Raw genomic sequence first — 14,099 nt, forward strand, 5'->3', positions numbered from 1 at the left:
TGAAGATCACTGCATCGATGACTGAAACAGGCAACTGGTGAACGATTTAGTCTTACCTTGAAGCACCTCCTCTTGAATGGAGATGGGACGAAGCTAAAGGGTCACTCTGGATGAACAGGCAGCTGCCAGTGGCTTGGAGCAAAATGAGCCCCTAGCCTCAAAAGACTGAGAAAGCCTTTGTTACTTGGAAGGAAGAGTATAGTCTGGCAAATGCACTATGAATTACATCAAGGAGAATATGTCACTGTCCTGCTGCTTACGGGAGAACTTGCAAGATGTGGACTGATGTATTCTATGGAAGGAGAATGAACTATTCTTCAATAGAAAACCCCTCAAACCCTTGTATGTTAGGTAATCAGTGAATTTTGGTGCAATGTTCCTTTAATAAAGCAAATGTTCACAATATCACTCAACATTAAGGATGGGATATTTTTATATTACTCCTGGAAATTAATTAACAGTGTACGCATGTGACACTGAGGAGAAGGGCATGACTGACTCCAAGTTTTGTTTGCCAACTGAACATATTTACTAATAAAAGTCCTTCAAACTTGACTGCATGTCCACAACAAATCTAACTCAATCAATACATGAACTCGATTTGTGGATTATTAACTGAATACAGCAATTCTATGTACAAAGAAAAAGAAAACAAATACAATTACAGTTTAAAAATAATGAAGTACCTGAGGTAGATGATCGCATAATATATAGATATAACCCATATACTTCAGTTCAAAGACAATGGATATGGGGGGAAATGTAGTTTCATGCACTCATCAACAGCATTTATTGCGAACAGCACAAAAAAGACCTCTACCATATTGTAGGTGTTTGAAGAGCGGTAGAACATGGTTCATTGTCCTGTTTGGTGCATGAAATGAAGATATGCAAGATGCTAGTAAAACATTATTATTTTCAAAGGTTTTTATAATTTCATCACTACCTAATGGAATAGCCAGCATCACCATGACCAGTGTACAAGCATCACCAGGGTAATACATACCAAGTTGTACAACAGCACTTTCTCCATTTGTTGCAATATAGTGTAGGGTTTGTTCTCCATAATACGATGCACCAGTTTTGTCCACTTCTGTACTAGCAGTCACTAACACGGCAGTCGCTGTTGTGCACATACAATTAAACAACAAACATAAATAATTCAATAAAAAGATTTACAGCAAAAAGTAATTTTTACTTCAACTGTGCAAACTATGAGAATGCAGGCTGAATGTTAGCGACAGGTCGGCTGTTTACAGAGAGAGGATGCCCTGGGGTGCTTCACTTAAAACTATACACAAGGCCTGGTGGAAGAACAATGTAAATAAATGTTTGTATTGCATGCGATGTGTGTTGAGCCAAAAAACATAGTTCCGAGATTCGTGGATCCATAAAAAAAGTACGAAAATGCAAAACACAGTGGAAAAAATTAAGGTAGATTTTTAAGTCAAGGTTCATAAACACCTCATCTGTACATTTTTTGTTAAACAGCTACTCTCTGACTTTGCGACCAAAAAACAGAGCTTAAGGTTTTTCTAGGGGACATGCTTGTCGATTAGAAGCAACCAACATAAAGAACATTATTGAGCCTTATAAAATGCTTAACAAGAAACAGACATGCGGTTTGCAACAAAAAAATGAAACAAAAGTATAAGTAAAGGAATGAAAGCTTTAGTTTTGACCTTACCCTTCTTGTTCCACAGCATGGTCACCCTGTCTGCTTTAAAGAAACTTTTGTTAGCCAAGGCTGCTTGGGGACCCCCAAAGTTGGGGTATTGGTACAATCGCACAAATGAGGGCGCACCTTTGCTTCCCGGAACATAAACAGCAATCTAAATTAAAAAATGGTGTTTAAAATTGCAGGTGCATGTTAAAATAAAGCAGAAAAAAATCTATTTGTTCCGAAGAAGGTGAGAAAACACCATACAAAGACATTCATTAATAACACATTCATACCCTGACTGGTGGGGGCCCAGGTGACAACTCAAAATCGCTGACCTTCTGTAAAAGCAGTTTATTCGCAATCGTATCTGTAAAAATAAAAACATGTGGAGTTAGGTCACAGTGCCTGCAGGTCACAGTGCCAAAATTATAGTAAGATACCTTTTGAAGCATTTTAGCCATGGCTTTTTAAAGGAATAATCTTCCAGTTGTTTAAAGTGACTGATTGTAATCAGATTTATTTTAGTAAATTATCTTCACTTGGATTTTTACCGACCATACCTGATAAGTGGTTAGTCAAGTCAATCAGAAAGCTAGGTGTGTCAATCTGTTCACCTTCTCCCCCTCAGATTCTTTTGGATAAAAGGCCTCGGGACACAGGGCCAAGATAGCGATAATTGCAACACGAACGCAAGATACACCAATGAGTGAATAAGAATTACTGAGAAGAACAGACTTGGAAGGGAGTGGGTTTTGAAAGGCAAATATATTTTTCAATTGGCTTCCGTGATTTATAGTGGAGTTTTCAGTGTTTGGTTTGGCAATGGATATTTATTAACATGTTTAGGGGATTTAGTCTATGCAGCTTTTCTTTCCCCTTTTGGATACATTGTTCATCTTGCCCCCACGGCACAATGAGTTGGGTGGGTGAGGTACACACTACAGTTTCAATCGCATCTAAAGTAGGCATCACATTACAGCTCTACTTCTACCTTCACTTCTTAAGGGACACATACAGCACCAAGTTGAGAGTTTAGGAACAAGAGTTTTGTCTGCGAGCTAAGAAGATGAAGCCACTCGGTGCATGCCTGTTATGGAACTGCATTCCACCGATGTTTTCTACTTCTTTGGAGTATGGATTCTAGGTTTTAAATTGGAAATGTCAACACAATGGGATATCATCACACTCCCCAGGGACAGAAATGGGGTAGCAGCTTTTCACTGCAAAGAGACTAGAGGTAGATGGAAGTAGGTGCAACCGGGTGAAGATTCAAGTGACGTAGTAGAGGTGGCAACTGTAGATCAGTGTCAAAGACATTGTGCATGCTGGTTGCTCTGAACGGTGGGATTAGGAAACATTTATAAGTAAAGGTTTGGGTCAGATGATTCTGTTTAAAGTGCAGAGTGGGACATCTGTGACCATGATGGTTTAAATGAATGTTGAGCAGTCTCTTAGGTGCTATGGTTCAGGGCTTCTCACCAGTCAACCAGAAGAGGGTTCTCTTTTTCAAAAACAAATATTACTTCTTGGTAAGATTGAGCAATAAATCAGGTTATCACTCAAACAAATTTCCCTTGAAGAGACCAGCCCTTATTAAGAGGACATCTAGAGTGTTGGTGGAATATGGACGGGAACTATGAAGATTTTCAAAGATAATGCAAGTAATTTACTTCCTATTTCAACACAAAGTTCTAAACTTGGAACGTACTAACTCCCAATCGCAGAACACTCTCAAAATTTCACAAGCAGCTCAAGTCTCGCCTTTCCAGACAGTTTCCAGGCTAAACTCAATATTGATTCCATGTACTCTAAATAATAAACGTGAAATGTGATTAAGTCTATGTTCCTCAAGTCTATGTTCCTCAATGTTGTGTAACCCTCTGCCAATCACAATGTAACCGCTACTTTTTAACCTATGTTGCAAAGTAAAATCACATAAAATGCTTGGGCCAGCAAGATAGAACATACAGAATAATGTGGAATAATCTAAACATTCGGAATGCAGACCCACTGCAAATATGCAGCACAATGAGGTTACATGGGATTTATGGTGCAAAGAATGCCGCTGAATGTTGCCAGAAAGTGCAGATTACATTCTAAAAAGCCACTTAAGCAAGACAGTGCCAGGGTATAGCTGAAGTGGAAACACGGAGAACATGTATTCCACAGAGAGATTCAGGACTAGAAATGAAAGAACCTGAATTGATCATCTCCAAGAATGCGATACTGTGGCCACAACAGAAACATAATTCTATAAGAGCCAAGTGTGCTCTTAACACAGTGATCTGCCTTCTATCACAAAGGCAGAGATAATAAAAAGAATGGAAGGATGTGTCCCTTTCTTTTCGAAAAAGGTACTGATGTGGACAGCAGAAGAGGATGTTCTAAACAACATGGATGGAACAAAGGGTCATAATAGCGAAGCAGTTAAAATCACAAAAGAAGCTGGTTACAAACCTTTGTATGATAATCCAGAAAATGAAATTAATATACTAAATGAACTAGAAAGACTCCCTCATGTGTGGCCTACTATATCCTAAGACGCAAGGGTAGCAGTAAATGTCACCTCAACAAACTAAACAGGTTTATAGTGTGCAACACTCAGAATACTTCAATGGAACTCGACAAGGCTGTGTTATACCCCTAAAATGGTTCATTCCTTTCTTCTAGGGCCTTTATGTCTAGTTGGCTACACCTACAGATTAACTCACAATCAAAGTGATATAAGCTACAGGGGAGTAACATATGGTCATTCACATGTGTCTGCAGTGCACTGGGCAGAAAGTAGCAATCATGTTTATTATCTTGGTCTTCTTTATAGAGACAAACTCACACCTTAAAAACTGGTGCAAGCTATAGTGTCCATTGTTAGCGCTCAGCCACTTCCCTTCTTCTGTAGAAGCACTAGATCTGCTAAAACACTACTGGTGAGTTGTGCTCATCTGGTCCCTTCCCCTTGAGTCGTCAATTCATTTTTGCAACTATTTCTCCCACAAAAAGATGCCACACCCAATGATGGCACTGGAATTCCACCCTGCTTAATCTTCCTGGCAATCTCTCTAAATGAGAGCTAGGGAACCCCCAAACAAATCTCTGGGTTCAAGCAAGCACACACCTTCATTGTAGAGCTCATGTCGCCATTCCATTTGATAGCAGAAGTTAAAGTTAAAATCTACTTTCCCTATTTGCAGTTTGGAGAGCAGATTGAGGACGCAGACCACCCATGGGTCCCCAGCATAAGGAGCTGTGCAGTGGACTAATTTAAGCTGCAAGCCTCTAAAAGGCAGAGACCGTCTTGACCTGAAACTTTACAAAACCTCACCAATCTAAATACTTTAATTCCTCTGAACGCAGACTCGCTCATCCTCTTCTGCAACATTTAACCCACTACCTCCCCTCACCATGCACCAGGCAGGTCTAAACAAATTGAATGCTGACACATTCACTATCTTCCACTCTCAATGTCCGCTCTCAATGTCAAAGACACGGTCAAACAGTCTTTCAACAACATGGTAAAATGCATACAAGTTTCTTCTATTGGCAACAACTCGGGCCACATCCCATTTTCCAATCAACTGTTTTTTTTTTGTTTTCTTTCTGTGCCACTCTATTTGGGGAGCAACCATTTCCAGATAAATCTTGGTCTTAACCAATAGGAAGAGTCCTGCCGGGACTGCCAGGCCATGTAATCACCAAGTTGGAACAGAAGTATTAGCAGCCGAGTTTCAGCATTGTTCCTGGACTGGGCGTTGACCTGCACCTGGTGCACTACAGATCCCATATATATTCATTGAAAAAACAAAGGATAAAGTTAAAGTGGTGACACAGCTGCATGTTGAAAAGAGAAGATCACTAATATTTAAATAAAAAACGACCAACCACTGAAATTCGCCAGTTATAGTTTAGTGAACTAATTATAACTTGTGCACGCTTCTGACCTCACATGTTACATAGTTTTCAAAAGAGGGGAGGGTGATCAATCGATCAGAGGGGCATTCTTTACCACTTAGCCAAGTGGAAGGTCCAGTGTCAGCCAGTGCCCCCAAAAAGTCAATGGAAACAAAGTGGGTAGCTGAACCGTTCCTGGTATAGAGTTATGTGTATTTGGCGTGACCGGGGGTGTACATGTGGCACCCTTGGGCATCCATTTTGTTGGATATATTTGCCTCACACACCTGAATGGGTGTCATGCTTCATCATTGGCGTTGCTCCTCGTCAGGGAGGCGGTGCAATCCCCGACGGGCTCACCTGAAAGAGGGGCTCTTTATCGGAGATCTTTTAATCCAACTGCCTTATGGTGAAGTGCGGGTATGTGGGAAAATGGAGCAAATAGCCTGGAAAGTGATTAAAATGTAGTAGGGAGTACCAAAAAATACTACTTTATTCTGAGGGTCTCCCGCTACGGTTATAAACGTGAATCCAACTCACTGGGTACCACCTGGTTAGGTATGATGGCATTAGATGAAGATGGACAAAAAAATTATCAACATGTTTCCCGCCTCAAGGAATTATTCGCGATTCATCAGGACCTCAAAAGTGTAAAAATTATGGAATATGCAGTAATTCAGCAACATGCTAGTGTCATGTGTGAAATGCAAGCAATATAGGTTTTAATTACCTCTGTAGTAATATCCTATGCCTAAGGGTCAGGGATAATGTACTGCATGAGTGTTCGGCGGTAAGTAAACATCAGGGGAGAGCCTTGAGATGTTGCTCTATCAGCCTGTGTTCCTGCCTTGTGACCTACCTATCGCCGCCGAGCTACTTTTTGGTACTCCCTACTACATTTTAATCACTTTCCAGGCTATTTGCTCCATTTTCCCACATACCCGCACTTCACCATAAGGCAGTTGGATTAAAAGATCTCCGATAAAGAGCCCCTCTTTGAGGTGAGCCCGTCGGGGATAGCACCGCCTCCCCGACGAGGAGCAACGCCAATGATGAAGCATGACACCCATTCGGGGGTGTGAGGCAAATATATCCAACAAAATGGATGCCCAAGGGTGCCACATGTACACCCCCGGTCACGCCAAATACACATAACTCTCTACCAGGAACGGTTCAGCTACCCACTTTGTTTCCACTCACATGTTACATGCCTCACAATATCTTAAATGACATTACTGATGACATCTTCCACGATACTGCTATCCACATTAATTCATACAACTTTACATCCTTTAAAAAAAAAAGTTGTTAGTGAATGGCCTATAATTATATACAACATAGAATAACTATGGGTACATGTGTGCTTGCATAGAATGCAAATAGAGAAAGACACGAAGGCACGTGTTGGTGTGCAGGGTGAAAGATTTATGGAGCACCCATTACTAACCAGTACATTTGTGTGTGTAGGTAGTATTCCATGATAAACAGGGCAAAGGCTGATGTGGGTTGCTGAGGCACGTTTCAAAGTAGGTTGCGACTTAAAGGCAAAGCCTGTTGCAAAAAATGTTTTTGAAAAGCCGAAGATTCCGTTCACAATAGATAGTGGATTGGGCAGTAAGGCAGTGCTATAGACAACTTCTACGTAAAGGGGTCATTTATAAGTTGTGGATGTTTATTTGCAGAACTATGCTGGTGACTTTGACGCACTGAATATTATTGAATGAAGTGACTGTGAGGGTAATCCACTTAGAGATGGTTTAACTCTCACTTTGGTTATAAGCAAGGCCCTGAGACTGCATGGCATTTTTGCTCATCTCAGGAGTGTGAGTGGTGTATTTTACTGTCCACAGGACCTGGCCGGATGAGTCTTATCAGTGGCTAATGCATAACTGTCAGGCTCTTGACTTACAATCGTATGTCATTTGGAGTCTTTAAGAGGGTGAGTTCATTAAGGTGAATAGAGACAAAGTCTTCTTTGGAGTGTGTACACGGATTACAAAGTGGGTGATTTGATTAAAGCCTATGGAAGCATTTTGTTTATCCCGTGGGTGAACACCAGCATAAATAGGTTAACATCCACCAGATTGGGGTGAACTGACAGATGTTGCAAGTCCAGCATGTGGCCGTAGGTATGATTCATTAACACTTGACTGGTGATAGAAAAGTGGGCAGTGTAGTTTGTAAAATTATAAGTCCACAAAGCAAAAAGGACACTTTCACAATGACTGAATGACGTCAACAATGATGTCATTTGAGATGTCTTCTGTGATCACATAAATGAGGAAATGTAACACATCGTGAGTGATTTAATATGAGCCGTCATAAGTAGTCCACAATGGGGGCTCAGATAATAGTTTGTTCACTAATCTATAATTAGTGATTTTCAGTGCGTTTTCACTTTTTAAACATTAGTTATTATTTAATTTCAGTATATTTTGGTCCACCACATACTTTAGGACCAACTGTCCACATGTCTCATACTTTTTTTGAGGGTTTGGCCCTACATGACTACTCTTAGCCCTCTTCCAAACACACATTTCTTGAAAACAGCTGAACAGATTTATATCATCCAACAAAAAGTAGGCTTTTTGAGTAAAGTTCTAATTTTGTGCAAAATCTGGTGCAAATCCACTCTTTCTGTATAAGAGTGCAAAGGTCCCTAAGGGAATTAAAATGGAAAGCCATACTGTTGGTCTACCCCGTCCCCAAATTTTTCCTGGCCCCACTTGATGGATAAGAGCGAAAGTTTCTATGAAGGCATGGATTACCTTTTTATTGTTAATCCGTTTTGCAGATTTGTCAAAGGGCACCAAATGTATTAGGAAAACAAAAAATGCCTTTCCAATGGAAAGTGTGACACAACAAACTACACCGAAGCGACAGTCACTGTGTTACATTCAGTGCCGGACTGGCCGTAGTGGGCACCGGGCATTTCCCCGGTGGGCCGCCAGGGTAGTGGCTGGTTTTGGGCCTCTGGGGGGGCCGTTTTTGGTACAGGACCGCTTTTGCAGCATAGCTGCAATATCGGCCTCTAACAAAATCGGCCGAAACCGGCCAAGGCAAACAGCTTGTGCGATTTAAGTGTTGAACATCCCAAAAAATGTAAGTATATCCAGCAACAAGAATACAATGCAAATACATACATACATACAAAGGGTTAAACATGAACAAGATTTGGATACTTTTTAACCAGTCACCGCGTTATTAAAATCGGGCTTTGGCCGCCCTACTTATTTAACGCTTACTTCATAAATGTATGAAGTGCGCTTGTTAAGAAGACCCACAGCGTGAACATGACACTTCAAGGTGTGCCATGAATGTAGTTAGAGAAAGATGGTTCACAAAGTAGACAAAATGGCTGAAGATAAGCACCACAATGTGTTCAAACTGGCACCACTCAACGCAAACAGATCCTCTCACGAGTGCGAGCATACCAAAGATATTGTTTTCAAAGAAGTGCACTTCGTTGTTGACGTTCCTGGCGCACAGACTTTCGTCATCTGACCAGCACGGGTGCCTGCGGGGGAGGAAACAAGAGAATGTTAGCAGGCGTTTTGCATCTGAAGTGCAGCTCCCTCTGTGAAAGCACCAGAACACAGATGTCTAAGACTGTTCTAAACGAACACCCAGGATAAAAGTCACCAGTTACAAACTAGATTCTGTCGCAGTGAGTGAGCTGACTTGGAGCTGGGGGAAAAAAATGCACTGGCAAAGCCAATAGGTCATGTGATGTATTCAAAAAGGAGCTGGACTTCCAAGTAGATTAAGCAAGTTAGTTTATTAAGATAAGTTGTTAAGTAATAATGTTAACCCCATCAGGAGCAGCTGTCCTGCTGCTCAGCTCTCACCCAACTGACATTCACAACACACTAACATTCCATTCATCCAACATTCCACATCACATGCAATCAAGCTGAGCAGCAGGAAGATATAAGATACATCATCATGCTTTCGGGCATTCCCAGCCCCAGGCATGCCCAAATGTTATTTGCATGTTTAGGATGTTTAAGTGATCCCTTTTGTATCTTTTTCTGTTAAATTACAAAATAGCAATATTATCGTTTTCCTTTCTTTCCACATAATGTATTTAAGCCTGCTACATAACTGGGTCCCTCACTGCTTATTGTGTTGCTGGATGCATTAACAGCGTTGTCACACTAAATGCCATTTTCGGATTCCGAATGATAAAACAAATAACTAAGAGAACTAATGAGAGAGCGAAAAATTGCTCTTAAGCCTATTACGTATGTTTTTGGAAAAGTTGTGCCAATCTAGCAGCTTAAGCTATCAAAAAGAAGTGACAAAAGACATCAGGAGCCTCATGCACAAAATACTAAGCATCTGCAAAGCTAGTACATATTCACAATGTGTACGAGTTGTATGATTCGCAATCACCATTAAGTAACAATTCCACCCAGCAATCTGGTGGGAACAAAGGGTGTTCCTTCCCAGGACTTAATTTGTAAATAATTAAGTGCCAGGGCATTGTGAGGAGACCACTGCAGCTTGTACCACACATTGTGCTACAGATGACAATCCTTTGTACATTAAAAATGACTAATACTTGCAACCTAAGCTAGTTTTATAGTTTTGGGTGGCAGATATTAGTCAATTACTGTGTATAAAAAACAATGATTACGTTGTACTTCTAAATGCTAACTCACATATCACATTTCTACAAATTTCTATTACAAACATACATTAAAGCAAACTGCCCCCAATAGCAGTTAATCTAAAACCATCCAGAACTTTTTTAGTTTCACAGGAATACAAAAAACACAATTGTCCTCCTTGAATTGGTTACTCCGTTTTGAGCCCCTGCAAAGTCATCCATATTTTCCTATAACCCTGCTCAGTCTCTCATTCATTTTGTTGAAATTTATACGGATCTCTCTCAATTTACTTTATTGACATTGCTTCACAAGTTCCATTGTTTATGTCACCTGTACTCAAAACCATTAACCAACCGCAATGGTTTTTACACTTTTACTGTCGTTTTTATGCCAATTTCAATCTTACACTCTGCAGGGCACAGCTCAGGTCTTGCTGGCCATTCAAACCAGTATTATTTCGTCCCGTATTAGTAATAGTTTCCCCTACAATCTTTTTTCGTTCAGTTCCAACACTTAACCTGAACTAATTTTATGCAGTACATTTCTAAAGTGTCTGGCTATAGCGGTTTTAAAAATGTTTGATCTTATCATACAATATCCTTGTTTTGATGTTTTTAGTGGATTTACCCAAGTGTCATTTGCCAATGGAGCGCTTTAATAAGTAAATACAATAATCCAGTGCCTAATTGGTAAAAAAAACCATAAGTGGCAGGACCCTCGTCAGGAGGCCATTACGCTCGCACCAACCAATTGTCCCTTCCAGCGCTGCTGACAGTAAAAAAACTACTAACCTCACACTCCTTCAAGTGTGATGATTCACACTAGTCAAGGTCCCCAAAGCTTTAAGAATGTATTTGGCGTCATTGTTCATGTATTTTGGATTAATAAAGAACTAGTATTGTGCTCTATTTTAAGTATGACAAACAGCGCCACCATGTGGCAGACTGTCATAAGTGCAGGGGTTGACAATCAAGTGCTGGTACCGAGCAATGGAAAAGACCAGTTCAAATTAAGCACTGCAATAATCATGTGTTATTTCCAGTACCGAAATATCCTAATTTCATCTTTTCCTCATTTGCCATATGATATACATATTTCCACATACGAAAAAGCTATATACCAAGTTTTGGATATCCACGCCCTCCACTGTCCACCATCTCTCCATCTACTTGCTTACTCTTTTTCTCTACTAGAATAAACATTGTTCACATTTTTATATGTAAATGTTACTCATCGAGTTCATTTAACTATTCAGGATTTGAAAAAAGTATTATTACAAACTGAACAAGATAGATGATAAAAGATACGCACTTACTACTTTATCGCATAAAATAAATGAACTATCCATATTTGGTGATAGGAGGAAACACCACATAACAGTATATCCATCGCTTGCCATCCAGTAACTATGGCCACAAACTACATTTTACCGAGTGAAGTCTGGGGCAAGGGGTTGGGGATATTTATATCAATTTAGAAAGCAACACATCGGGATGATTCACAGAGATAAATTTGATCATAAATGTACATACCTATACGCCTGCCAGGAATTTACAAAGTAAATCTTGGCATGGGTAACCTCTTTCATGAGCACAGACATCTCAGTCAAGGGTTTGGATTTAGGGCGTTCATGGGTGTTCTAAGGCGTGGTTAACCTTTGAAGTATGTGAATACCTGCAACCAACTAGGTTTGTGGGTGCTCACAAAATTCCGCTTACCAACCTGGAAAGAGTTGTATATTTGCTTCAGCCAGGTACTAGCTAATTATCATTCCAAATTTGGCAGATGTGTCGGAAAAGAGGTGTCCATTGGGACCAATTAATTTCCCCACAGAGATATAAGAAGAATCAAAGAAAAAAATTGCATTTGCACGGAGAATCCATTCTCCCAGTGCGGAGTTCTCCACCACTGAGAATTCTGTACAGATAAAATTCATTTACAGCAAGGAAATCATGTGGTCACCCAAGGACTCAGAGTTGAGAAGGTAGCAAAGGCCCAAGGATTCCAAGGCTTTAGACAACACTTAAATAAGTGTAGTTGGTTGTTGGAAGGAGACACACTCGAAGCTCTGGACCTCTTGGGCTTCAGGTTTGGGAAAACAGATTCGAGAAGTTGTAAGTGTGATCTCCACATAGGATTGGTTTAGTTTGCCAGGATTAATATCCGTTTCTTTCAGCTCGTAATATGAGGGACAGAGACAGTTCTGTTTGCAGCAAAGTTTCTTTATTTTTATTCAAACGACGAGGACAGCCGACACGTGTTTCGCCCCCTCTTGGCGATTTGCGCCGGGGCTTTCTCAAGGCTAAATGGGTTTAAGTCACATCCAAAGTTCCAGTTTCATAATTTGTACATTATCCATATAAAAATATATTTCTTCAATAAAAATCATTTCCGCGGAAGGACCTGACCCAGGAATCGCCATGCAGGGAAGAACCTAGGAACGGAGGCATTAGCCTGAACAGAAATGATTTTTATTGAAGAAATATATTTTTATATGGATAATGTACAAATTATGAAACTGGAACTTTGGATGTGACTTAAACCCATTTAGCCTTGAGAAAGCCCCGGCGCAAATCGCCAAGAGGGGGCGAAACACGTGTCGGCTGTCCTCGTCGTTTGAATAAAAATAAAGAAACTTTGCTGCAAACAGAACTGTCTCTGTCCCTCATATTACGAGCTGAAAGAAACGGATATTAATCCTGGCAAACTAAACCAATCCTATGTGGAGATCACACTTACAACTTCTCGAATCTGTTCACCCAAGGACTCAGCATGGAAACCTGCCACGGGCACAGCTTTCCGTGTGCATTCCTTGAGGAGTTTGGGATTTGCCAAAAGTAGGAAATCTACACTTGGATGTAAACCTATCTGCGTGTATATTTACTACTACTTTGTGAATAGAGCTCCTCGTCTTAAACAGGAAATACAATTACATGTTTAGGAAAAAAACGGTTAACTGTTTTGCGCAATCGGCACAGGGTAGTTAAGGCATTCAACATGTACAGGGTTTCCCGGGGCATACTTTGTGCTTTTCTGTTTGTCTGGTCTGTTTACAACAGATATCGATTAACAAAGACGTGCACTCAGTAAGCCTTGCTTGGCCGATTAACCCGAGGTCATGCTTGCTAAGAACGCTCGAAATAAACACGTTTTAATATGGAGGATTGCTATGTGCAATGGGGAGAGGATGTAGCCTTAAGGCTCGACGTCGAAGCTGGTGAACCGCGTTCGAGTCTCGGCAACGACGCAATGGGGAGAGGATGTAGCCTTAAGGCTAGACGTCGAAGCTGGGGAACCGCAATGAATGCTTCCGTGAGTAACGAAACTGGTGCTATGTAAAGCGCTCTGATACCCAATATCTTCGGGTCTAGTTTGAGCTATATAAAACTAAGAAAAAAGCACAATGGCCAGGATTTGCAAACTGCAGTAGTACCTGTGGTTCTTCATATCACACATGCATCAATTTGCACACTCATTTATTTCCTGATTTGTATCAAACACAATGACTGACTAAACAGAAGTCGTGACTGAGCAGACAACTTAGCTACTTGGGCTGCATTTCAGATAAAATCTCAAATTTAGTTCCAGTGGGTTTTTTATAAAGTCATTTTTATTGGCATTTTTGAAAAACAGTACAGTAGTAGCATTTACGAATAGAATATAACATTCATTAGTTACACATCTTGGCATGGAGTAGAATTACATCTTAGTGCATGCCCCACCGAACAGTATTGGAAATGATTATGTTGTGATAGTAAAATAGGTGGTGCAAGGCAGTCGATGAGCCGTACTGGGAGTCGGTACACTGTGTCTCTCATGTCTCGCAACGTGATGGGGGCCATCTTACTGCCATATTCTGGCTAGGTCTTGGTTTGCGCTTGCGCAGATGGGGGGACACTGGAAGGTCAGGTGGGGGGACACTGGAAGGTCAGGTG

The 14,099-nt window shown here is 40.7% G+C and overlaps 1 protein-coding gene across 1 annotated transcript in view; it reads right to left on the reverse strand.

Moving 5' to 3' along the window:
* EIF2A (eukaryotic translation initiation factor 2A) overlaps nt 1–14,099 on the reverse strand; it is a 288,313-nt gene that overhangs the window by 78,579 nt on the left and 195,635 nt on the right. The window contains exons 6-9 of the mRNA XM_086944079.1: nt 8,986–9,068; nt 1,957–2,030; nt 1,688–1,832; nt 1,007–1,123 (exon numbers count right to left, since the gene is read on the reverse strand). Of these exons, the coding sequence (XP_086800205.1) occupies nt 1,007–1,123; nt 1,688–1,832; nt 1,957–2,030; nt 8,986–9,068 (419 nt within the window). The remainder of the gene's footprint in view (nt 1–1,006; nt 1,124–1,687; nt 1,833–1,956; nt 2,031–8,985; nt 9,069–14,099) is intronic.

This window comes from Lissotriton vulgaris, chromosome 11 (assembly GCF_964263255.1).
Source record: "Lissotriton vulgaris chromosome 11, aLisVul1.2, whole genome shotgun sequence".
Lineage (NCBI taxonomy): Eukaryota > Metazoa > Chordata > Amphibia > Caudata > Salamandridae > Lissotriton > Lissotriton vulgaris.